The 26,164-nt window shown below is 41.3% G+C and overlaps 1 protein-coding gene across 1 annotated transcript in view; it reads left to right on the top strand.

Annotated features, from left to right (window-relative positions):
- The window catches only part of CAPN7 (calpain 7), a 120,100-nt gene that overhangs the window by 79,341 nt on the left and 14,595 nt on the right, over positions 1-26,164 (top strand). Inside the window, exons 14-15 of the mRNA XM_030206312.1 lie at positions 10,439-10,538; positions 16,655-16,790. Coding sequence (XP_030062172.1) covers positions 10,439-10,538; positions 16,655-16,790 — 236 coding nt within the window. The remainder of the gene's footprint in view (positions 1-10,438; positions 10,539-16,654; positions 16,791-26,164) is intronic.

The raw sequence follows: 26,164 nt of genomic DNA, 5'->3' as shown, positions 1-26,164 counted from the left end.
AGCTTGTATTTTAGTCCTTTACAGCTGGGGAAGTGCAGGTTGAGGAATTTGCGGGATGATCTTGTGGCATTTCTGGGCGGTAGGTCTACGAGGTTGAGCATGTAGATTGGGGCGTCTGCGTGAATGATTTTGTGTACAATCGTACAGATCTTGAACGCAATTCGTTCCTTAAGTGGGAGCCAGTGAAGTTTCTCTCTTAAGGGTTTTGCACTTTCATATTTAGTTTTACCAAATATGAGTCTGGCGGCAGTATTCTGGGTAGTTTGGAGCGTTTTGATAGTCTGTTCTTTACAACCAGCGTACAGTGCGTTACAGTAGTCTAGATGACTTATTACCATTGACTGTACCAGGGTGCGGAAGATGTATCTCGGGAAGAACGGTTTTACTCTTTTGAGTTTCCACATGGAGTAGAACATCTTTTTGTCGTGTTTTTCACGTGGGTATCAAGAGTGAGATTTCGATCTCTAAAGAACCTCATTTTACCAGCTTGAGGATCATTCACTAACTGAATCATGAAAGGTAGTGCTGAGTGGAGGCGTGGCCTAGTGGTTAGGATGGTGGACTTTGGTCCTGGGGAACTGAGGAACTGAGTTTGATTCCCACTTCAGGCACAGGCAGCTCCTTGTGATTCTGGGCAAGTCACTTAACCCTCCATTGCCCCATGTAAGCCGCATTGAGCCTGCCATGAGTGGGAAAGCGCGGGGTACAAATGTAACAAAAAAAAAAACATAAACTTGGAATACACAATTTTTAAAAATGGCTCTAGCTTCAACTGGCAGCCAATGTAGATGTTGCAACAATAGGATTAACCAATCCTATAGGAACGATCTTATTGAATTACCACCACATAATGCTATTACATCATCCAGGGAATATCTCATCTGATAATTCCCTAGCTGCAAGAATGTAACCTACAAAACAATTGATACTGCCATCTTATATTAAGGCACCAAAACTTGGAACTCTCTTCCTAAACAAATTAGATACATAGACAATTACATAATGTTTCGAAGCTTACTGAAAACTCATTTTTTTCAGTTCAGCCTTCAATAAGGCAAAGAACTAATTTTGAACTGAACAGTGTTTGATCCTTCTATATCATATTTTATCTCTCTTAATTACTTCCTATCTCTTGGATAATCAGATCTTTACTTGATCACTCTATAATTAAAACTTATCTATCTAAAATATTACTTAGTATAGTTTTTCTCACTATCATTCTAGTTGTCTTCTTATTTATCAATTCTATATTGAAATTGTCAAGTTAGTTGCTTTTATTATTCTATCAATTCTCAATATAGAATGGTATATTTCAGGATTATTGTTACGTATGTTGAAATAGCTCATTTAAAATTTCAACCTAGTATTATATGATGTATTATAAAAATTGATACTTTTTTTTCACTTTAAATTTTTATTGTATTTTCAACTTCCAACATACACAAAGTAAACGACTTTCCCACCGTTGCCCACGCAGGGGCAAATGACTTCTGGGCTATCACACCATATAGTACATATCATCTGTACATGCTCCTCAACATTAATCTTATCAATGTTCCTTTTAACATTTTCATATACCACCCAAATAAACTTTGTATTATCACTATGTATTTCCCCTTCTCCCATCCCCCCATCCTGTTCCATTATATCTTGGGAATGCCCCTTTGTTCTTTGACAATCTCCCCCTCCCCCCACCCGCCCTCACCTCCCTTTCCCTCAGAGCTCATATCTCTCCTCTGTATCCCTACTTTATTAGATGCACGCTAAACACTGTTGAAATCGAACCCACCCCATTTTGTGTCGTAGATACCCTTCCCTGCGGTATGCCATAAGGCATTCCATTTGTATTAACTGACCCAACTTGCATTTCCAGTCTCCCAGTGTCGGGGGGGGGGGGGGGGGGGGGCGCCACATTCTTCCAATGTTGTGTTATAAGACACTTGGCCGCTGCCAGCCCCCAATGCGTCAGTTTACCCTTATCCCAAGAATCCCTCTCATTGTGTAAACCCAAGAGGCATACCGAGGGACTACACACTAAAGATGTTTCCAACATAACTACTAATGCTTTCATAACATCCTGCCAGAAAGGAACTATCCGGGGGCAAGTCCACCATATATGTAGGAATGTACCGGTTTGAGACCTACACCTCCAACATATGTCAGATGTACCGGGGTACATCCGCGTCAGTCGCTCAGGTGTGTAATACTATTGGGTAAGGACCTTTATAGGCATTTTCCTGCACTAATACACATACCGAAGCTTTTTGAACCTCTCCACAAATTGTTTCCCAGTCTTGGTCAGTAAATCTACAGTTTAAATCTGTTTCCCACGCCCCCTGGAAGCTAAATGGCTTGGGATCCCATCACCTTATATATTTATATATCACAGAAATGGGTCTAGGCACCCTCCTCTACAAGACCCACAAGTCTTCCAGGTTTTCCGTCTCTTGAGGGTCCTCCCACTTCCAACCCAGTGTTCCTACAAAGAGCTGAATTTGTAAGTGTGAAAAAGTGTCTCCCTCAGGGAGACCATACATATGGAGCACAGCGTTTCAAAGTTCTTCACCCTTCCCCCCTGCATAACATCCCGAAAGCTCAATATACCTATTTGTTCCCACCGCGCAAATGTGGCATTCTCCCTCCCAGCCCCAAATTTTGACTCCTACCGCAATGATGCAAGTGAGGACATCTTGTCGATCCGTCCCCATCTCCTCCGCACTTCTCCCCACAACCCCATCAGATGCCTTACAAATGGATTCTGTATCCCAGCCAGTACCAATCCCACTCCTTCAGTAGTCCATAAGTAAGAACTCAGTGGTCAGTGAGGGTAATACGATTGCTACACCTGACTAGCTGGCTTTTCCCCCCCTCTCCCAATTCATATTCCTCTGAATTTGAGCCGCAAAATAGTACTATTCAATATTAGGCACCCCGTTCAGGAGCCCCCCCCCCCCAGAGAACCCATCCTGCTAAGTGGGGGGGGGTTGCCTCCCCAAATAAACTGTGATGAGGAACCCTGCAATTGTTTAAGTATCCGTCTCGGAACCGCCACCAGCAGCGATTGAAATAGAAATAACAATCTAGGCAACACATTCATCTTCACAACAGCCATACACCCCCACCAGGAAAGCCACAATCCCTTCCATCGGGATAGCTCCACCTGAATTTGATACACTATCTTACCATAGTTTAAACTATAAACTCTACCCAGGTCCCTGGGAATCTGGATTCCCAAGTAACGAATGATATTCGAAACCCATTTGAAAGCAAACGCTGCTCTCAATTTACTTTCCTCCATGTAGGTTAAAGAGATCCCCAACAGTTCACTTTTATCCATATTGACCCTTAAGCCGGCATACCTCTCAAATTCCCGTAGAGTCCTCAACACCATAGGTAGCATCTGTTCGGAGTCTGCAACATAGAGCAGCACATCGTCCGCAAAAAGAGCGATGCGATGTTCTGTCCCCCCAACCGTGATACCCCAAATATCTGGATGGTGACGTATCAGTTCTGCTAAAGGCTCTATATATAGTGCAAATAAAAGGGGCATCCCTGCCTAGTCCCTCTACTGATTGGGAAGAAAGGTGTGTACCCCCCATTGATGTTGAGGCAAGCTTTTGGGGCTGCATATAGGGCCGCCAACCAAGTACCAAAGTTATCTCCGACGCCCATGCGGTGCACCACCTCCCGCAAGAACTTTCAACTAACTTGATCAAAAGCCTTTTCTGTGTTAATGGCCAACAAGGCTGTACCGGGCAAGGATATTTGCACTTCCCATATCAAATGGAGAGTACGCCTAATGTTATCCCCTACCTGTCTCTTTGGTATAAACCTGGATTGGTCTATATGAATCAACTTCGGCAATATCCTAGCCAATCTGTTAGCCAAGATCTTAGCCAAAATCTTTGCATCAACATTCAAAAGTGAGATAGATCTATATGATTCACATACAGTGGGATCTTTCCCAGGTTTAGGCAGGACCGTCACCCCAGCCTCAGACATGGACGATGGTAACCCATTGCCCGCCAGTGCTCCATTACCCACCCGTACCAACAGGTCCCCCAACTCCTCCACAAAGCACTTGTAAAACTGTGCCGAGTATCCGTCCAACCCTGGAGCCTTACCATTTGAAAGTTTTTTTTTTGTTTTTTTTTTTTATCACCCCTTGCACCTCTCCTAATCTAATGGGCTCCCCTAGCTGTGCTCTTTCTGACTCAGTCAGGCATTTTAATGGAATAAGATCCATATAGTGAGCTATTTTCACATCCAATTTGCCATCAGGGGTGCTGTATAAATCTTGATAATATTTCAGAAAACATTTTGCAATTTCGGAGTCAGCATATGGCCAGCCTCCCCTGCTGTCCCTCATCTTTTGAATAAGAGACCTCACTCCTAGCCCGTAGACAGCGGGCCAACATTGCAATTGATTTATTAGCAAATTCAAAATATTGCTGCTTAAGCTTAGTTCTCTAAAATCAACTTCCAACATCTGCAATTGCGCTATTTCCCCTCTCGCTTTTTTAAGATCCTCCCATATCTGTGGTGTAGGGTTTCATTTACGCTGGTTTTTTTAAGTGCAATAATTGTGTGCGTAGGGTGAGTGATTGCTGCCCTTTTTCCCTTTTCTTTGCCTAATTAGAATAGCCACTCCCCCAGTTCGCTTAGCTCCTACTCCCTGATGAACCATTACTTCCCGAAAAGGCCTATGGCGCAACATATGGGCATCTCGCGGTCTCAAATGCTTTTCTTGCAAAATGGTCGTAGGGAAAAATCCACTATTTCTGGGACAAGCAGTACAAAATGCTTTGCTCCGTGGATCTTGTCGGGTGATTGTGACCTGGATTGGCCACTGTCGGAGACAGGGTGCTGGGCTAGATGGACCTTTGGTCTGTCCCAGTGTGGCGATGCTTATGTCTTATGCCCCCCACTTGATCAGGGCCCCCCTCACCACTACCTTCAATGCATCCCATAATACCCCATCCGTTACCTCCCCATTGTCATTAAAGTGGTGAAATTCTTGTATGTTAAGCTTAATCTCTTCCCGCACTTTCTCATCCCCCAGTAGTGATTCATTGAGTCTCCAATAGCCCTGCCGCTTGATGTGGCCCAACCCGGTAAGCCTAACCCACATTGGAGCATGATCCGAAATTTGAATGGTCCCAATCTCAGCCTCCTCTACCATATGCCAGCCATTTCGGTGGACCCATATGAGTATATGATTGCGACGCATGGGAGTAAAAGGTGTAATTACGCTGCACTCTGTGCAACAGCTTCCAGTAATCTACCACCTCCATGGCCCGTAAAAAATGCAGTACTGCTTTACGACTAGGGCCACTATGCTGCCCCCCTCCCCCGGTGGAATGGTCTAGGCGTGCATCGGGGGCGACATTAAAATCGCCACCACCTGTCCCCTGACAAATCCTAACAGGGTTTAAAAAAATCTCCTCTGACCCGTATTCAGGGCATATAAATTGATCAGTGTAAGTTCCTTGCCCTGCAATGTTCCTCTTAGGGCCACACATCTTCCACTAAACTCCTGTTGTATAACAAACCCACAACTTTGCCTAATTAGAATAGCCACTCCCCCAGTTCGCTTAGCTCCTACTCCCTGATGAACCATTACTTCCCGAAAAGGCCTACGGCGCAACATATGGGCATCTCGCGGTCTCAAATGCGTTTCTTGCAAAAATGTCACATCCCACTTCAGTCTGTTCAACTCCTTAAATACCATACTGCGCTTGCCCTGATTATTGAGCCTGTTTACATTTCAAGTCCCCACCAAAAATGATTCCCCTGTCCCTCCCTCTTGTCCCCCTACCCTCCGCCCTAGATTGCTCCCAGAAGTAAGCCCCTAAGTGACCCCTTTTTTATGATCTTGTCCTCCCCTCTGCGCCTTACCCCAGTCCCCACCCCTATCCACCCCTCCCCTTCCCCTCCCATTTGCTGATCTCCGTCCTATCAGATCAGCCATCCCCAGAGGAATAAACACACTCTCCCAGAGGCTTGAACTTCCCAACCCCCCCCCCCCCCCCCCCTACATATAACCCTCCATTGCTTCTTCCCCACACACACAACTCCTCTTCTCCATCCATGCATTCCTCCAATCCTCCCATCCCCATTACTGGGTTCTTGCATGCATTACCCATAGTGCCTCAGAATAAGTAACAACTCATCAACTCCTCCCCATAACCACCAAACATTTCCCAAACTCCCACCATAGTCTTCCACTCCCTCCCCCCAATCAACATCTATCCCCCGTGCAAAAGCTACTCTCTGGTATCGTCTTATCTGCACAGTGTTCTCAATGATCCAAAAGACCGTCAGATAGTCCTCAATAGTAGGCTTTCCTCAGGATACATGTTTATATGATTTCTTCCCGCGATCCACCACTAGCTGCCATGCCGAATCTGCACTGGGCGTCATAGAGGCCACCGGTTGCTTTATCTGTTCAGGGATCCCAATACATCCCAGTGGTCACAACGCTGACCATGCTTCATCCGGGGTCTTCACTTTGCGTGATTTCCCTTCCACAGTTAGCCACACCACAAACGGAAAGAGCCACCTATAACGGATCCCCTTTGATCTCATAAACTCCGTGAACTCTTAAAAAGATCTGCGTTTTTGTAGTGTAGTCCAAGCCAAGTTCTGGTACACCCCAATCTTACAATTTTTCCAAAGAATTTTTTTCTGCTGCCTTGCTTTGGAGAGGATTCACTCCTTGGTGGGGTAGTCTGCAAAACATACCACAATGTCCCTCAGGATGGAGTCTCGTTGGGGGACCGCAGCCCGATGTGCTTTTTGAATTCGGAGTTCCAGCTGCTGGTTCTCGCCATCTGGGTTTAATAAATGCAAGCAAAGCTCTTGTATTACTGCCTCACAATTACTAAAAATATCCATTTTCGGAATTCCTTTAAATCTCAAATTGCATCGTCGAGACCTGTTTTCCAGGTCTTCCACCTGCTCTTTTAGCTGTTGTATTTCTGTAGTGTCCGTGGCATATACGTTTTAAGAGTCCCGATCCTGTCTTCCACCTCGCTTATTCAGGTGCCCAATTCTCCAATTTCAGCTTTAATATCTTTCAGTGTGTTTTGTACATCCTTCATTACAGGTCGGCTTTCAAGTCCTGGAACCAGCCCACCACATCCGACTTAGTTATCTCACCAGCACCCTCTGAACCTTCATTACAATGCTCTTCTTCTGAATCAGAGGGGATCAACGCCATCTTTTTTCCTTCAACCCTGGCCCCACAGGATCCAGCTTCGGTTTCTCACTCTGTTCTGCCGAGTATCAAAATCTTTCCAAGCTTTTTTTCAGCAGCATGACTCTGGGACCTCACCCCCACCGCTCTGACCCCGGCAAGCTTGGCAATGTCTCGGGAATTGCTTTAAATTTTATTAGCCCCAGCGGAGCCGCTCAATTAAGCTGCCATCCTGGACAGTGACGTCACTTCCTCTCCCAGAATTGATACTTTTCTAAATGTGTAACATTCTACTGATGTTTGTAATGTAAGCCACATTGAACCTGAACTCTTCTTGGGCTAACATGGGATGTGCGGATGTTATAATGCCGTTGTATCGCTCCATGGTGCGACCGCACCTGGAGTATTGTGTTCAGTACTGGTCTCCGTATCTCAAAAAAGATATAGTAGAATTGGAAAAGGTACAGCGAAGGGCGACGAAAATGATAGTGGGGATGGGACGACTTTCCTATGAAGAGAGGCTGAGAAGGCTAGGGCTTTTCAGCTTGGAGAAGAGACGGCTGAGGGGAGATATGATAGAAGTGTATAAAATAATGAGTGGAATGGATCGGGTGGATGTGAAGCGACTGTTCACGCTATCCAAAAATACTAGGACTAGAGGGCATGAGTTGAAGCTACAGTGTGGTAAATTTAAAACGAATCGGAGAAATTTTTCTTGACCCAACGTGTAATTAGACTCTGGAATTCGTTGCCGGAGAACGTGGTACGGGCGGTTAGCTTGACGGAGTTTAAAAAGGGGTTAGATAGATTCCTAAAGGACAAGTCCATAGACCGCTATTAAATGGACTTGGAAAAATTCCGCATTTTTAGGTATAACTTGTCTGGAATGTTTTTACGTTTGGGGAGCGTGCCAGGTGCCCTTGACCTGGATTGGCCACTGTCGGTGACAGGATGCTGGGCTAGATGGACCTTTGGTCTTTCCCAGTATGGCACTACTTATGTACTTATGTACTTAAAAATGTCATTCATAAATAAATTATAACCCCAGGCATTGGCATCAGAGGCATCGATCCTTAAAAATCATGGAACTGCACCAGATGCTGGGAATGCATAGATGTTGAGAGGATATTGATTTTTCTTTTAGTTAATTATCAACATAGGCCACCAGGACAAAACATTTTCAAAGTTCTGGCTGTAACCATCAAACGATTATGGTGCCTTAACAATGGTTTTGAGGGATACATGCTGAACATAGTTTGAAGAAATGGCATCGTCGCTGATCTTCAGTGCAGAATGCTGAAAAATGTATCCACCATTTTCAAAAATTCCTGCAGAGAGGACTACTCCATCCTCAACATCTGGGGGTGTGCAACAGTTTTTGACATTTTGGAATGCAGCCACCAGTCAACCTCAAGTGATTCAGGAGGACATCACCTCTCCTTCTGCAGTTCAGTCAAATTGCTGAAAATAGATGAATTTGATAGATTCAATAGACCTCCAAAGGCTTTCTGAAATAAATAGGTCTTCAAATACTTTTTAAGTGTATTAATGGACTTCACTGCTGTCAGTTGTAAAGGCAGTGTATTTCATAGTTTCAGCCCAGCAATATAGAGTATGGCAGTTCTTTTCTTCTCTAGTCTGACACAATAAAAAGAGCACATCAAGGAGATTCTTACAAACAGATCTCAACGGCCTTGCAGGCTGATACATCCGTAAAGTAGAAGCAATAATAGTTGACCCTTGATTGTTCAGGACCTTAAAGAAAAGCAACAAAATATTGTACTGAATTCTTCACTCAATTAGGAACCAATGTAACTGAAATAAAAAAGGAGAAATATGTTCAAATCATGATATATCACAAATAATCCTAACTACCATATTCTGAGCCAGAATCAAACTGTTAAAGTAATCACAATGTGGAACAATCAAGCTTTGAGCAGCAACCCTAAAATTAACAGGCAAAAAGTAATCCCTCACATGTTACTTGAATGACTCCTCAAATGTGGTCTTGTGGTACGAGACAAGACATCCAGATAATAAATTCCCAGTACTATTAGGATTTTTACATTATCTGTCGTAAATTATGCAGAAAAATCTGATAAAGCAAGAACCTGAGCCTTAGCTAACCACATTAAATTTCAAACAATTGACTCTCATCTAAAAACTAATAGATTTCAAAGTCTTAAATTGTCAATAGTTTCTCTTACAGTTTTCTTTTTTCAATTTCCTTTTTAAGATCTGTTTTTCGATGATTTTGTAAAGGAAATGGCAGAGATCATTCCTTTTATAGTTGGAGGAAGTGCCCAAGCCAGAAATGTTGAATTGCCTCGTTTTCTTGATCCAAAGAAACTTCCCAATGCTCATTCACAAGATCTCAAAAAATATTCAAATTAAATGTGGGAGACCCCCTTTCTTGTGTACCCTTTTTATACATGGCATCCATCTTCTTCATGAGTTCAGAAGGTTCCTGGATTTGAAAAAAATACCACATAAGTCAGTGGTGGTCCAGTCTGTTTTCAAGAAAGCCAGTTTGGCAAGTTCTTGGTGCACCTTCAGAAGGATGCAGAAAACTTGGGGCTTCTGGGAAGGAGGTTTTTGTTTAGGTCATGGACTTTGGAAATGGGAGCCAGCATTTGACTGAATTTCCTATACAAATGTGAAATATGTGTTGTATGAACCTTCTCAGTTAACAAGATTTATTTCTGGAAGGGTATGTCAAGATCCTGAGGTAGCATTGTTCCATGCTTTATGCATCTGAGCACATAGGAAGTGTAGTAATGTGGTTGAAGTTGGTATCTGGAGTGGAGGAGTAGCCTAGTGGTTTGAGCAGTTGGCTTTGATGCTGGTGAACTGGGTTCGATTCCCACTGCAGCTCCTTGTGACTATGGCAAGTCACTTATCCCTCCATTGCCCTAGGCACAAAATAAGTACCTATATATAATATGGTAAACAGCTTTGATTGTAACCACAGAAAGACGGTATATCTAGTCCCATCCTCTTTTCCCTCTTTGTCTCCTTAGTTTGTTCTTTGATTTTCCATTCTCAATCATGAACTGTACAGTTTTCATATAATTTCCTGTCGGTTATTTTTGGGTTGTATCTGTTTTCTCTCTTTAATAATGTGTAATTCTATTTTCACTGCTTCTGTGCTGGTTATAGTATAAAATTAAATAATAAATATATGATAAAAACATGAGGATATATTGAAAGTAGCTGATGAAAAACTTGTTTTTGTTGCAGGGATTTTCTGGATTGTGTGGGAAGATCTGTGCCAGTATTATGATGTTATATATTTGAGCTGGAGCCCAAGTCTTTTCAAAGAATCAACATGCGTTCACAGGTTTGTGTGAAAGAAAACACAAATATGTTTATTTATTTATTAGGATTTGATATAAGGTGAGTTACATTCAGATATAGTAGGTATATTTGATACCTTCATGTTTAAAATACATGAAGCCCCATTTTGCATAGGTCAAAATGTTCACATTTCCCCCAGGTGTGCTGATTGTATGCACTGCATTTTTGAAAAGCTGCATGTATAGGAAGAGCCAAATAAGGGGAGGAGTGAAATAATGCTTTTTTTTCTTATTTACTGAGGTGATGTTAGATTTACTGATATTGACTCCAGGAAAGGATTAGGTAACTGGTAGTTGTGTATATCTCAGAGCAGGTGAAAAATTGTCAGGATAATTTCTTAGTCTGCATATATTCCCATTGTAAAATGGGAAATAACATGCATACTTTTTCAACCCACCCAAAATATGCTTTCTTAAAATCTGTACCCCAGCCATACATAGAGGCAGTCCGTATATATAGATGCCACTGTGTACATGCTTCCACAGTGATCTCTATAATGTACCAGAAGTAAATGTGTAATTTGAAAAATTGTTGTCACACTGGACCAAATATAAGGCAATCACTGTCATGAAAAGACCAGATTAGAATAATATAAATACTAATTTCTCCCTCTTGTCTTTATCTCCATTTTCTTCTTTTGCTCTCTTCCTCTGCTCTCCTCCTTCTTCTTGCTACATAAATACTACTACTTAACATTTCTAGAGCGCTACTAGTGTTACGCAGCGCTGTACAAATTAACAATTAAGGACGGTCCCTGCTCAGAAGAGCTTACAATCTAAAGGACGAAATGTCAAGTTGGGGTGGTTAAGATTTCCTGAGAAGAGGTGTAGTGATTAGGTGCCGAAGGCGACATTGAAGAGGTGGGCTTTGAGCATTGATTTGAAGATGGGTAGGGAGGGGGCCCGGCGTATGGGCTCAGGGAGTTTGTTCCAGGCATGGGGTGAGGCGAGACAGAAAGGGCGGAGCCTGGAGTTGGAGGTGGTGGAGAAGGGTACTGACAGGAGGGATTTGTCTTGAGAGCGGAGGTTACGGGTAGGGACGTAAGGGGAGATGAGGGTAGAGAGGTAAGGAGGGGCTGCAGATCGAGTGCATTTGTAGGTGAGTAAGAGAAGCTTGAACTGTATGCGGTATCTGATTGGGAGCCAGTGAAGTGACTTGAGGAGAGGGGTGATATGAGTATATCGGTTAAGGCGGAAGATAAGACGTGTGGCAGAGTTCATAAGTAATGCCATACTGAGACAGACCAAAGGTCCATCAAGCCCAGCATCCTGTTTCCAACAGTGTCCAATCCAGGTCACAAGTACCTGGCAAGATCCCAAAACAGTACAATACATTTTATGCTGCTTATCCTAGAAATAAGCAATGTATTTTCCCCAAGTCATTTTAATAATAGCTTATGGACTTTTCTTTTAGGAAGATATCCAAACCTTTTTAAAACCCCACTAAGCTAACTGCTTCTACTACATTCTCTGGCAACGAATTCCAGAGTTTAATTACATGTTGAGTGAAGAAATATTTTATCCTAATTGTTTTAAATTTACTACTTTGTAGCTTCATTGCTTGCCCCCTAGTCCTAGTATTTTTGGCTTTTGGAAAGAGTAAAGTGATTCACATCTACCCGTTCCATTCCACTCATTATTTTGTAGACCTCTGTCATATCTCCCCTCATCCATCTCTTCCCCAAACTGAAGAGCCCTAGCCGCTTTAGCCTTTCCTCATAGGAAAGTCGTCCCATCACCTTTATCATTTTTGCTGCCCTTCTCTGTTCCTTTTTAATTCTACTATATCATTTTTGCTGCCCTTCTCTGTTCCTTTTTAATTCTACTATATCTTTTTTGAGATGCGGTGACCAGAATTGCACACAGTAGTCAAGCTGTGATTGCACCATGGAACGATACAAAAGAAATATAATGTCCTAATTTTTGTTTTCCATTCCTTTCCTAATAATACCTAACATTTTATTTGCTTTCTTTGCCGCCACCACACACTGAGCAGAGAGTTTCAACCTATCATCAACAATGACACCTAGATCCCTTTCCTGAACGGTGACTCCTAATGTGGAACCTTGCATTTTGTAACTATACTTGGGTTCCTCTTTCCCACATGTATCACTTTGCACTTGCTCACATTAAACGTCATCTGCCATTTAGATGCCCAGTCTCGTAAGATCCTCTTGTAATTTTTCACAATCTTCTTGCGATTTAACAACTTTGAATAACTTTGTGTCATCAGCAAATTTAATTACCCTCTTTACTTACTCCCATCTCTAAATAATTTATAAATATGTTAAAAATCAATGGTCCCAGCACAGACCCCTGTGGAACCCCAGTATCTACCCTTCTCCATTGAGAATACTGACCATTTAACCCTACTCTGTTTTCTATCTTTTAGCCAGTTTTTAATCCACAATAGTACACTCGCTCCTATCCCATGACTTTCCAATTTCCTCTGGAGTCTTTTATGAGGTACTTTGTCAAATGCCTTTTGAAACTCCAGATACACAGTATTGATTGGCTCACCTTTATCCACATGTTTGTTCACTCCTTCAAAGAAATGTAATAGATTGGTGAGGCAAGATTTCCCTTCATTAAGGCCATGTTGGAGTTCTCTCATTAATCCATACTTTTGAATATGCTCTGTAGTTTTGTTCTTTATAATAGTCTCTACCATTTTGCCCGGCATCGAAGTGAGGCTCACCAGTCTATAATTTCCCGAATCACCTTACATTGTCCACCTTCCAATCTTCCAGTACCATGCTTGATTTTAAAGATAAATTGAATATTACTAACAATAGTTCTGCACGTTCATTTTTCAATTCTGTCAGTATTCTGAGATGACTAGCATCTGGTCCAGGTGATTTGCTGCTCCTTAATTTGTTAAATTGCATCATTACATCTTCCAAGTTTATAGAGATTTCATTCAGTTTCTCCGACTCTTCAGCTTTGAATATCTTTTCTGGCACCGGTATGTCTCCCAAATCTTCTGTGAAGACCGAAGCATAGAATTAATTTAATCTCTCCACTATGGCTTTGTCTTCCCTGAGTCCCCTTTAACCCCTCGGTCATCTAACGGTCCAACTGATTCTTTTGCCGGCTTCTTGCTTTTAATGTACCTAAAATAAATTTTACTATGTGTTTTTGCTTTCAATGTATTTTTTTCAAAGTCTTGCCATTCCTTATGCTGTTTCTTATTATTTTCCGCCGGATCCTTCTTCCATTTTCTTTTAGCTCTAATGGCTTCCTTCACCTCACTTTTTAACCATGCTTGCTGTCGTTTGGTCTTCCTTCCTCCTGTTTTAATACATGGAATATACTTGGCCTGAGCTTCCAGGATGGTATTTTTGAACAGCATCCATGCCTGATGTAAATTTTTGACCTTCACAGCTCCTCCTCTGTTTCTTTTTTCACCATTCTTCTCATTTTATCATAGTCTCCTTTTTGAAAGTTAAATGCTAACGTATTGGATTTCCTATGTGTATATCAAGCTGCCCCATCAACATTGCCTCCAGCACCAGATCATGCGCTCCACTAAGGACGAGGTCTAGAATTTTTCTTCCTCTTGTTGGCGCCTGTACCAGCTGCTCCATAAGGCAGTCCTTGATTTTTTTTTTTTTTGTCAAGGAATGTTACCTCCCTAGCATGCCCTGATGTTACATTTACCCAGTCAGTATTGGGGTAATTGAAATCATACAGTACTCAAGAAAAAAAAATCAGGGTACCTCCTTCTGCCACACAATCCCAAAAAAAGTGGAGAAAAAAGACCTCAGAAATAACAGGACTTAAAACGTACAGCCACAGCTAATAAAAATTTTACTATGCAATCTATGTCGGATGTAAAGAACAAATCATTAAGAAATTCCAAACCGTCCAAAACACAGCAGCCAGACTCGTATTTGGAAATACGAAAGCGCCATACCCCTAAGAGAAAAACTACACTGGCTGCCACTCAAAGAACCTATTGCGTTCAAAATTTGCACCCCAGTTCATAAAATCATTCACGGTAAGGCCCCGGTCTACATGTCAGACCTCATAGACCTACCAACCAGGAACACAAAAAGGTCAGCATGCACATTCCTGAATCTCCACTACCCCAGCTGCAAAGGACTAAAATATAAATCAACATATGCATCCAGCTTCTCCTACATAAGCACCCAACTATGGAATGCACTACCAAACATCATAAAAGCAATGCACGACCTAACAAACTTCCGAAAATCACTAAAAACCAACCTGTTCAATAAGGCATACCATAATGATCCATCCTAAATACCAGACAACGAAACCTATGCCAGAACTGGACAAAACCGTATTCTTTATTCTTGACTGCTTCATTTACTCTGTCACTAATGAACTTTAACACAATACCACTTTTTTTCTCATGCTGGAATGAACTCTCTATACTTGATTGCTTAATTTACTCTATCACTTATGAACTTTAAAGCAAATCCACTTTGTATTTCTCATTCCGGAAATGGCGATCGCCACTACGGCATAATGTAAGCCACATTGAGCCTGCAAATAGGTGGGAAAATGTGGGATACAAATGCAATAAATAAAGAAATAGTAATGAAAAGCTCCCCTTCGATCATTGGTCAGAGAAAAAAACTCCACAAGTAAAATAAGTGTATTAGATTGCAAACAGCAGTCAGAACCACCACATGAATAGGCAATAATAATTCTAGTCAGACTGGATAGCACCCCTCTTACTACTGGACTTCTGTCTGCATCTTAGTACTATAAAGTTGTTTAATTAAAACTTCTTAAGGTACTAGGGATGTCAGATGAATATAAAGAGCCTCTTCCCTGTGTTCATTTTCTCTTCTCATGCTCTCCTCTCCTTATCGTTCATTGATTTGTTAACTGGGTTACTGCATCCTTGCTGCACTGTCTCTGCTGTTTCTCTGCCAGCTCCTGGGCATAGGTGGTTTATGGTTTACTAAGACTTTCTTTGCCACCATACTTTTGCAAATCACAGTGGTGTACAATATACTAAAATCAGAATAAAAATAATAAAAACTTCATTAAATATAGGAAAGCCTAACACTTACTCAGCTAGACAGTCAAGACAGAATAAATGTCCCATAAGTATCTGGAGAGATCCCTCCAACACAGTAAGTGCTACAGTACAAACTTTTTAAGAAATAAATAGGTCTTCAATAAAACCTTACATTTTTTTTCAATGATTTCCTCTGTGGGAATCATAATTAGAAGAGCATTCTAGAGTGTTGGAAGATGATCAGGTTGCTGCGCCATGGTTATAAGAAAAAGTTAATATATTGAAGAAGACACATGCTAAAGTCAAACATAACCTTGTCTTGGAATCTTGCCAATACAATAGTCCTCATTTTTGTGGTGAACCCTCCAGATAGTTTATTGCACTATACCCTATCTCTTCATTCTATGACAGCTGATGCCTCCATCATTCTCTTGGTCAGTGCTGATATGGTGCCTCTCCTCTGTCTATGGTAGGTCACATGATACCCTTGTGGTACCACAGTCACTGTTAATTTAAAGAACAGAGAAAGGGAAGAATTGATACAACAGGTAGTGATTATAAAGGAAGAAGTCCCTTACATACATACATGGTGACACCAAAGACACCACACTGGCCTCTATGAAGAAAATCTGCAGGTCCTAGTTGTCTCAGTAGTACCCTTATTTTGAGAGTATTTGGTAGATTTCCAGTGTAAGGCTCATAGTGTTGAAGTTATTTGATTAGGAGAGTGGGGTAAACGGAGAGAGAATGAAGGCTGTAAGATGTCCACCAAATCAGTTATTTCAATGTAAGAGTTGCTTACAGGGATGATGTTCTTTTTCTTTTCTTTTCTTTTCTTTTCTTTTTTTTAATTTGATCTAGATCAACTAGATCATTGCATTTTTGAGTTATGAACTGCAACAGAGCAGTCTGAGGAGACTTTGCATTGAGAGTTTATTGCTTAACAGTTGTGATTTCAGAGCAGAATTACTTGGGTTGAACATTTGCTACTTTCTTTTCACTTCCTTAGGATGGTTTTTGAATTCCTACATAAGACAATATGAGAACAGTATTTGTAATAATATACACGTAACAATTTTTATTTTTATGCATCTGTTTTAATAGTACTTGGGATGCCAAACAAGGTCCAGTTAAAGATGCCTACAGCCTGGCTAATAACCCTCAGTATAAACTGGAAGTCCAGTGTCCAGCAGGTGGTGCTGCAGTGTGGATATTGCTAAGCAGGCATATCACAGACAAGGTACACAAATATATATGTGCATCTACTTAGTACATGGTGGCACAAGCATGAGCAAAGGTAATAGTGTCTAGCTAATAACTTGCACATCTACTTATTCTACTGTGCAACTCACAAAAGTCCATATGGGTTTTTAAATAAGTTATCCTTGTACATTGTCTAGTTAATATTCAGCCATTGGTGTTCAATGCTTTTTTTGTTTGTTTTTTTTTTTTTTGGGGGGGGGGGGGTTTAAATGCTATCACTGGCTAAATTAGCCCTAGATATTCAGTGCCAGGCCACGTGCGGACACAGGTGTTGAATATCCAGGCCTAACTGGACTGAAGTTAGCTGCCGGAACTTATGTTGGTCCTGGCTGATGTTCATCCAGCACCCGCAAAAAATACTTATACAAGTCCCAGTTGAATATCAGCCAGTACCTGTGTAAGTGTTTCTGGTCAGGTTCCCCCTAATCCTAATTCCACTCCCTCTCCCCCAAGGTCAAAGATTCCCCTCACTTGTATCCATTCCCCCTAAGGTTTTTAAACCCCAACATAGACCCCTCTCCCCAAGCCCTACCTTTAACATCCATGGTAGTCTAGGGTTATCAGGACAGGAGTGATCCCCTCTCACTCCTGCCCATTGTGGCTTTGTAGGCAAAATGGCTGCCCTGACCTCTAGCAGCAGTTTTGCAGTACCATGGCAGCCATTTTGCCTATGAAACCATGATGTGCGGGAGCGAGAGGGGGATTGCTTGTGCCTCAACGACACGTAGACCACCATGGATCAGCATTCAGCAAAGGTGTACAGAATATAGATTAACAGTCTATTTGCTACATATGTACATTTTTTGGCAATGAAATGGATGTATGTACATTCCAAACAGACCGGGGGCGTATAGGGTATGGGGGAGAGGTGGCTGTGTTGTAGGTTAAACGCTTTTGGAGAAAGAGGGATCGGATTGCAAGGTGGGCCTTTGACCTAGGGGAGAGGTGATCAGATTTGGGGGGAAGAAGTTTGACCTTAAGAGGGGAGGGAGGGGGAGCAGATCGGGGGGGGGGGGGGGACTTAGCTTTTATTTAACCCTTTTTGGATTTACAAATCAATACAAACCATAAGTATTAATGTGAAGGTACTTTGCTTTTCAGGAGGGGGGAGGAATGAAATTATGAGGAGGTTGTGTCGTGGGGGAGATTCAGTTTTTGGGGGCGGTCTGGGAGGGGGGTTAGATCAAATAGGAGGAGTCAATAGGGGCGAGCTTGATACTCTACCAGCTGCTATCCAGAAATTACGTAGATGTCGGCTGATACTGCATAATTGAGCAAAGTTAGGACAGCCTTTTATGCAGTCCTGTTTGGTTGCTTTACTGTGTGAGCACTGGAACTGAATAATGCCGCCACGCGAATAACTCCAAGCTGCTCACCAACTCAGCCTCTGGGACACCTCTCTCCTGTCCACTTTAAAAATGGCTGGTTAGTGCCAATATTCAGGAACATTGGCCAGTTACGTGGTTCTGAATATCGGCAGCTGGCCTGCAGAGTGCAAGTTAAGCAGGCCAGAGCCTCTCCCACCACTTAAATTGGTTTGAATATTGCTCAATGTGTTTTTAATATCTTTTGCGCAGCTAAAAGTGCATGTAATGCTGTATTCAACAAAGGTGTGAAGTATGTAGTGTAGCACTATATCTGCTACATACATACATTTTGAGAATAAAATGCATATATGTACATTCCAAACACACTAACCTCCTTTTCTGTGCACCCCAACATATGTGCATTATGATTTTCTGGCAGATAAAAATCCAATTAACCAAAAGTGGCTGACCTATATGGAGTAACTTTTTATATTTGCTCATGTAAAAGGGGTTGACGGCATGTGTCTATATGTGGAAGTAGGGGTAGAGTTATTTTTTTGTTTGTTTCTTTTTCCATAAAGTATAAATTGGGTGGGTATATCACTGGAACACATAATAGTGTCACACGAGTTTGGATCTATTTCTTTGTTGCACTTTGTTATAAAAGTATTTACATTGACTCAATTTTTAATAAAAAGAATTAAACATAAAAATATAGGAACTCACACTCTCTCTTCTGCTGCAGAGCAGGAATGAATATATGTAAATGCTATTGGGGCTGGGTATCTATAATGCTTTTATAAAATAGACACCTTTTGTGTTACTTTGACATAGGCCCCCTTTATAAAAATGACCTCCATGATGAAGGTACTTCTATAAAGAAGCATTTATCTGGAGCTTACTGTCCTTTATAGAATACCAGCATGGCAGCGCAAATATACATTTGTAGTTTAGGCACTGCCACTTAACACAAGTCATAGAGTTAGTGTAAATGTTCATGCCTAGATCACTGGAAAATGCACATAAATTGTAGAATTCTATCATTTACATACTCCCTCCATGTGTACCCTCAAACTACGCACCATCACTTTTGAGCACCGTTTTACAGACTAGCATGTATGCAGAATATTGGCATTTACATGTATAGGTGTATGTTCATGTATTATGGTCATTTACACATGTTGGTGTCCTCTTTATGGAATGACCTGTATGTGCACAATTTATTTTTTAATGTTTTTCAGCCAGAGCTTAAAACATTATGGGGTTCATTTTCAAAGCTCTTAGACTTACAATGTTCATAGCTTACTGTGGAAATTTGTAAGTCTAAGTGCTTTGAAAATACGCCTCCACAGCATTGATTAATTTATCTGCTTGTCTGAAGATACAATAACTGCTGTGGCCATGAACAGTTTAGTTTTGAAGTCAGGATGTGGTCCTGGCACATACCCTATTGAAAATGACTATCTGGTAAGGGATGCCCTTTTCACGTGTCTCAGGGTTGAAAAGTGTTCCAAATTCATACATACGTGCATGGTTCTTGTTTTATTTCTTTTCTCTATTATAGGTACGTAATGTAAAGAACAAAATATAAATCATAGAGCTCACTCAGTCACACCTGCTATGGAAATAGACCCCCAGGAGGAAAATTTCTGATGTAGGAAATACTGCTCAGGCATTATTGCTAATTTTAAAACAGTAAGGGGCAGATCAAGCTGTTAAAGGCATGTTTTTTCTTTTGTAAAACTTATACCCCTGTTTACAAAGCCACGCTAGCAACTGCTGCACGGCAGTTCCAACACAGCCCATGCAAAGTGAATGTGATGTGTCGGTAGTACCGCAACACTAGCCGCTAGCATGGCTTTCTTGCTTGCTTGCTTTCTTTCTTTTATTTATTTATTTATTTATTACATTTGTACCCCGCGCTTTCCCACACATGGCAGGCTCAGTGCGGCTTACATAGTAACAATATAAAGAATTACAAAGTCGGAAGAAGAATATACAGTTTGTAGTAAATGCAATATTAATGGGGTTAACGGATAAGTAAATTGAACATAGGAGGAATTGGGTGCAGAAGGAAATGAGCGTTGGGAGGTAGGCGTAGGAAGATGGAGAGGAATGGATATGGGGTAGCAATAAGGATAATGGTAAACATGGTCAATGTATAAACAATCGTCAATAAGAATCATGTGGGCAAGCTTTGGTTAGGTTGAATCATTAGGTAGGCTATCTTGAAGAGATGGGTCTTCAGTGCTTTTCTGAAGGGCAAAAGGCCGTTTACAAAGCCACGCTAGCGACTGCTGCACAGCAGTTCCAACACAGGCCATTCAAAGTGAATGTGATGTGTCGGTAGTACCACAACACTAGCCGCTAGCATGGCTTTCTAAACAGGGGCTTTAGTTTTTAAACATTGGTACATGTGTAAAAGATTTGCAATACTAATACAAGATGCAAATAAGGATAATGAGTGCAGGGCAGACACATTTAGCTAAACCTATTAGCAAAAGTGTTGTTATTGTAAGCCCACTAAGGCTCCAAATTCTTCATTGTTTTGTACGAGGTGGTTAGTTTGTTTTCTGCTTTCTTGCTTTGGTGGTTTTACAGAAAATAAATATTTTGAGTACCCGTAGGGGCTCATTTTCAAAGTTCCATAGGTTAGTATAGGGCTCATTTTCAAAAGAGAAAAACGTCCATAAAGTTCATAAAGCAACATTTGGATGAATTTCTTCTCAAAACGTCCAAATCGGTATTTTTGAAACCTATTTTGCAGACATTCATCTATGCAATTCATCTGCAGTGCATCCAAATTGCAAGGGGAAATGTTGGGGGCATTTTGAAGACAGGATTAGGCCTTGCCTAACACTTGGATGTTTTACAGCCACAATGGAACAAAACCAAAACATCTAGGGTGAAAATGTCAGTGTTTTGGTCTGTATCTGTAATGAATAAGACACATAAAGGTACCCTAAATAACCAGATGACCAGTGGAGGGAATCAGGGATGACCCCTCCCCCTAGTAGTTATTGACCCCCCACTTCCCACCCCCCAAAAATGTGAATAAAAATAGTACCAGCCTGTATGATGGCCAGGTCTTTTAGAAGAGCATGCAGGTCCCTGGAGTAGTCTAGTGGTGGGTACAGTGCACTTTAGACAGGTGGACCCAGGCCACACATCCCTCTACCTGTCACACTTGTGGTGGAAACTGTGAGCCATCCAAAACTCACCAAAAACCCACTGTACCCACATATAGGTGCCCCCTTCACCCATAAGGGCTATTGTAGTGGTGTACTGTTAGGGGTAGTGGATTTGGGGTGGGTTTTGCAGGGCTCAGCGGACAAGAGAGCAACGGTGAGATGTGTGCCTGGGAACATTTATTTAATTATTAGGATTTATTTACCGCCTTTTTGAAAGAATTCTCTCAAGGTGGTGTACAGTAAGAATAAATCAGACATAAGCAATAGACAATTACAGCAGTAAAAATATTCAAATAACAATACAAAGTATAGCATAGTATACTACTTACAATGTCAACACAATACACAGTAGAACATTTTAATAGACAGCATAGGGTATAAGCAAAGATGGAACATATAGATAAGAGAGTAAGAAGAGTTAGGAAATAAGGTGACTAATTTAAAGAAAGTTGCACATGAGGTCAGAGAGATGATTAAATGTTATCTCAGGTAGGGTAAGAGTGGATAAACATGTCCTACTGCATTATGTGCAACCTGTGTTACTCCTTGTGTGTGTAGGAGACTAAGAAGTTAGTTACTTTTTCCATTAAAGGCCTGGTTGAAGAGCCAAGCTTTCACCTACTTCCTGAAGAAGAGATAGTCTTGTGTTAAGTGGAGTCTTTCAGGGAGTGCATTCCAGAGTGTGGGGGCAACTCCAGAGAAGGCTCGCTTGCTGGTATGTCATGTAATGTCTTTTGCAGGAGGTGTGGTTAGGGATACCCCTTGAGAGGAGGTTAGTGTCCTTGGAGGTGTGTAGAGGGTCATCCTGTTCTTCAAGTACTCTGGGCCATTTCCTTTAAGGGCCTTGAAGATCAGACATAAATTTAGCCCTGTTTTGTTCTGGTAGCCAATGAAGTTTTTGCAAAAATGGTGTGATGTGGTCACGTCGCTTGCAACCTTCTGTGAGTCTTCTGTATCATGATCATTCTGAATCAATTGGAGCTGGTGCGCAGACCCTTTGTAGTCAGACCATTGTGGAGTGCATTACAGTAATCCAGTCTTGATGTTATTGTGGCATGCATAACTGGGATAAGATTTACCTTCTCAATGTAAGGAGAGAGGCAGCGTAGTTGTTGCAAATAGTAGAAGCAGCTCTTGAAGGTTGCTTGGATTTGGGGAATCAGAGTAAGTGTTGAATCTAACTGTATTCCTAGGTTCCTGATTTGTGATTTGAGGGGGAGCTCATACTTCCCAAAAGGGATTTTGATGTTAGGTACGTGTCCACTTGTGTTAGGTACCCAGAAAAGCTCAGTTTTACTTGGTTTCAGGCAAAGTTTGTTGTGCTCAGCCCATTCTTGAATTGATGTTAGGTAATCAGTTTATTCAGAGCTATAGGTAAGTCAGGTTCAGTGGGTGTGAGTAGATGCACATCATCCACGTAGACGTAGAACTGAGTGCCCATTGACCGAATCAGCTTGACTAGTGGCTTAAGGTAGATTTTGGCACAGCAAGAAGGAAAACCTCTACGTCAAACAGTACAATCAAAAAAGAGTAGAGGCTGGCCGAAGGACAATCCAACACAGGAGATGGTGCTTAAAAGATGCTTTATTTACTGCTTGGACAAAGGGACCCGACACAGTCCGTGTTTTGGTGTCACAAAATGCCTGCCTCAGGGGTCACAATAGTGTTCTGAGGTCGCTCACGAATAATCCCACAGCTTTCCTTCTCCGGTTGCCCGTCCCCTATAAACAACTTCTTCTCTTCCTCTGAGGCATCCCGCCTTGCCAGAAATAGGACGTTGTGTCAGACAGATGTGTTGTTTCAATACTGCTATCCCAGAATTCTGGGATGTCAACACCTTTGTAGAATACCAAATCTAGGGGTCGTTTTACTAAGGTGCACTGAAAAATTGCTTGCGGTAGTGTAGGCATAGATTTTGGACACAGGCCAATCCATTTTCAGCACGCCTGTTAAAAAAAGGCCTTTTTGGGGGGGCAAGATGGCGGATTAGGAGTTCCTGACTTCCTGAGGCGATTTGTTGCTGGCGAGGTAACCCTACCCCGGATAATGGGGAAAAGGAAGGGGAAACCCAGGGGTGTGTCCTCCTCGATACCTGGAAAGATTCCCACTCCTCGGCAACTCACCTTGGAGCAAGTCTGTCTCCTCCCGCAGGCTGTGCAATTACTCTCTTCGGATCGACCCGCTGAGGTTTCGGTGGGTCACAGCGATGGAGCGGTCTCTTTGAGCCCGCCAGAAAATACAGCGCCTCCGCGACCCGGAAGTAGTATTATTGCCGAGGCAGGTACGGTTGTTCCCGAAGAGGAGAGAAACAACTTGTCCCAAGGAGGTACCTCGACTATTTCTACCCCGATAGCAGGAAAATCGACCTGGAGGGTTATTGCTACCTCGACCCCCACGCTTTCGGGGTCTACATCCGTAGAGCGAGCAGAGATGTTAAGACCAGCTGTGGTGACCCTGGATTCCTTATGGGACGCGATTCAGGGAATGAATTCCCTACTCACTAAGGTAACCAATTCCTTCTCTATAGAAATTACTGATTTGAAACAATCACAACAAAATATAATGGAAAAAATACAGGGTCAAGAGAATCAAATTGGAAGCTTAAGGGTGGAACTTTCTAATATACAGTCGTTTGCGGGAGAAGTCTCCAAAGAGAGAGAAATACTGAGAAGAAAACTTGAATTTTTTGATAACCAGGGGAGGAAAAATAACTTACGTTTTACAAATTTTCCTAAAGCACCCCTGACTTTACCTATAGATATGGTTCGTAAATACTTTCTGGAAATATTAAAAATTCCAACTGAAGCTTTTCCTATTAATAAACTTCAATATCTAACTGGGATTAAGAGATCAACCCAACAAGCTGCTCAGAATCCGCTTGGAAACTTGACGGACTTTTTGGAGAATTCATTAGACACTGTGACAGAGAGAACAACCCTTTTGGTTTCATTTGCGATGGAACTTGATAGAAATAATGTTTTCAAACTGTGTATTAAACATTTAAATGAAAAATTTCTTGGGGAACAAGTTCGTATTTATCCGGATTTAAATAAAGAGACTCAATTGCGGAGACGAGAATTTATGAGGCTTAGGCCTAGAGTAGTGGCCTTAGGTGCTTTATTTGTGTTAAAATTTCCATGTCGCTGCATTGTATCTCTTGATTCAGTAACTTACATGTTTCTTGATCCCCTCAAAATGAAACTTTTCATTAGTTCTAGAGAGAATAGTGGAACTCAAACCTGAATGTTCAATAGGCTTATCGCTGATATCCGGCTGTGAGAATATTGCGTGCTACCGCTCTTAGGACATTATTTGTTATATATATTCCTTAAAAAAAAATTTTTCCTTGTATCTTGCCTCGACTTTATATTGTGGTCTAAAAGAATGTGATTTATTTCCTCAAATTGTGAATTTACTTTATGATATTTGCTTTTTCTGATACTTTAGTTGTAATGACTGAATGTAAAATAAAAGTTAATAATAATAAAAAAAAAAAAAAGCCTTTTTAAAAAAAATTTGCCAAAAATGGACATGCAGTAAAATCAAAATTGCCGCGCTTCTATTTTGGGTCTGAGACCTTACTGCCAGCCATTGACCTAGCAGTAAAGTCTTACACGTCATTCCGATATGTGCGTCCGAAAATAAAAATTATTTTTCAGCCACTCATATCAGGCGTGTGCCAAAAATGAAATTACCGTAAGAGCCATGTGGTAACTCCATTTTGGCGCACATAGACGCTTACACGGCTTAGTAAAAGGGCCCCCTAGTATATGAACCTTTTTGTGGGTTGAAGAATTCAACTGTGTCGATCCTAGTGCTGTCATCTTGTCCAGAAAGGTGGACACCAAACGAAGCAGATACATATGTGGAAAATAATAATTGATGTGGATCAATAAAAAATTAACAAGCCCGACACAGGCCGAGTTTCGCCCCATTGGGCTGCATCAGGGGCTACAAAACAATCAATCATATAACAATTAGAACAAATATAAAAGCAAGTAAACATAAAAATAGATATAAAATAATAATTAAATTTCATTACCATAATCTCATACTCGGCTGATAGTAATAGAACACCATGGTGATACAGTTAAATAAAAAATAAATTAATGAATTGAAATATCAAAATGATATTGTATAGAACTTAATTGTACAAATTGAATAAAAAATATGAATAGAAAATAATATGAATAAAAATAATATAATGTAAATCACTAATATTACATTCATAGACAAACAATATATATAATTGTTATATGATTGTTTGTTTTGTAGCCCCTGATGCAGCCCAGTGGGGCGAAACACGGCCTGTGTCGGGCTTGTTAATTTTTTATTGATCCATGTCAATTAAATATTGTTTTTCACATACGTATCTGCTTCGTTTGGTGTCCATCTTGGAGTTTGCAGATCGATTACCCTGCTGTTTTCTTGGACCATCGTGTCCAGAAAGGCATCTGTGGTGATATCTGGGGATTTGATGTGTAGATTGAAATTTATGAAGTCCACAGCAGTGCCCCACTGCTGTCCTGGGATGTCTGCTAAAAATGCTGGCCCCTCCTACATCCCAATGGCTTGATTTTGTGCATTTTTAACTTGTGTAGGTTTTGTTTTTGTTTTTGTTTTTTTTTCAAAAATGGCTGAAAACACACAAAGCACAAAACCTTGTTCAAAATGGTATTTTCACAAAAAAAGAGACTTTCTTTTTTTGAACATGATTACATTTGGTATTTGGATTTGGGATGTTGAGCACAAAACATCCAAAGTCCGACTTAGACATCTTATCGAAAATATCCCTCTTTGTGGTCCAAGTGCTTTGAAAATACGCCTCCTAATGTGACTTTCTGCTGGATTTG

Source organism: Microcaecilia unicolor, chromosome 1 (genome assembly GCF_901765095.1).
Source record: "Microcaecilia unicolor chromosome 1, aMicUni1.1, whole genome shotgun sequence".
In the NCBI taxonomy this organism is placed as follows: domain Eukaryota; kingdom Metazoa; phylum Chordata; class Amphibia; order Gymnophiona; family Siphonopidae; genus Microcaecilia; species Microcaecilia unicolor.
Note: the sequence above shows the minus strand (reverse complement) of the source record. Positions and strands in the feature narration are given on the sequence as shown.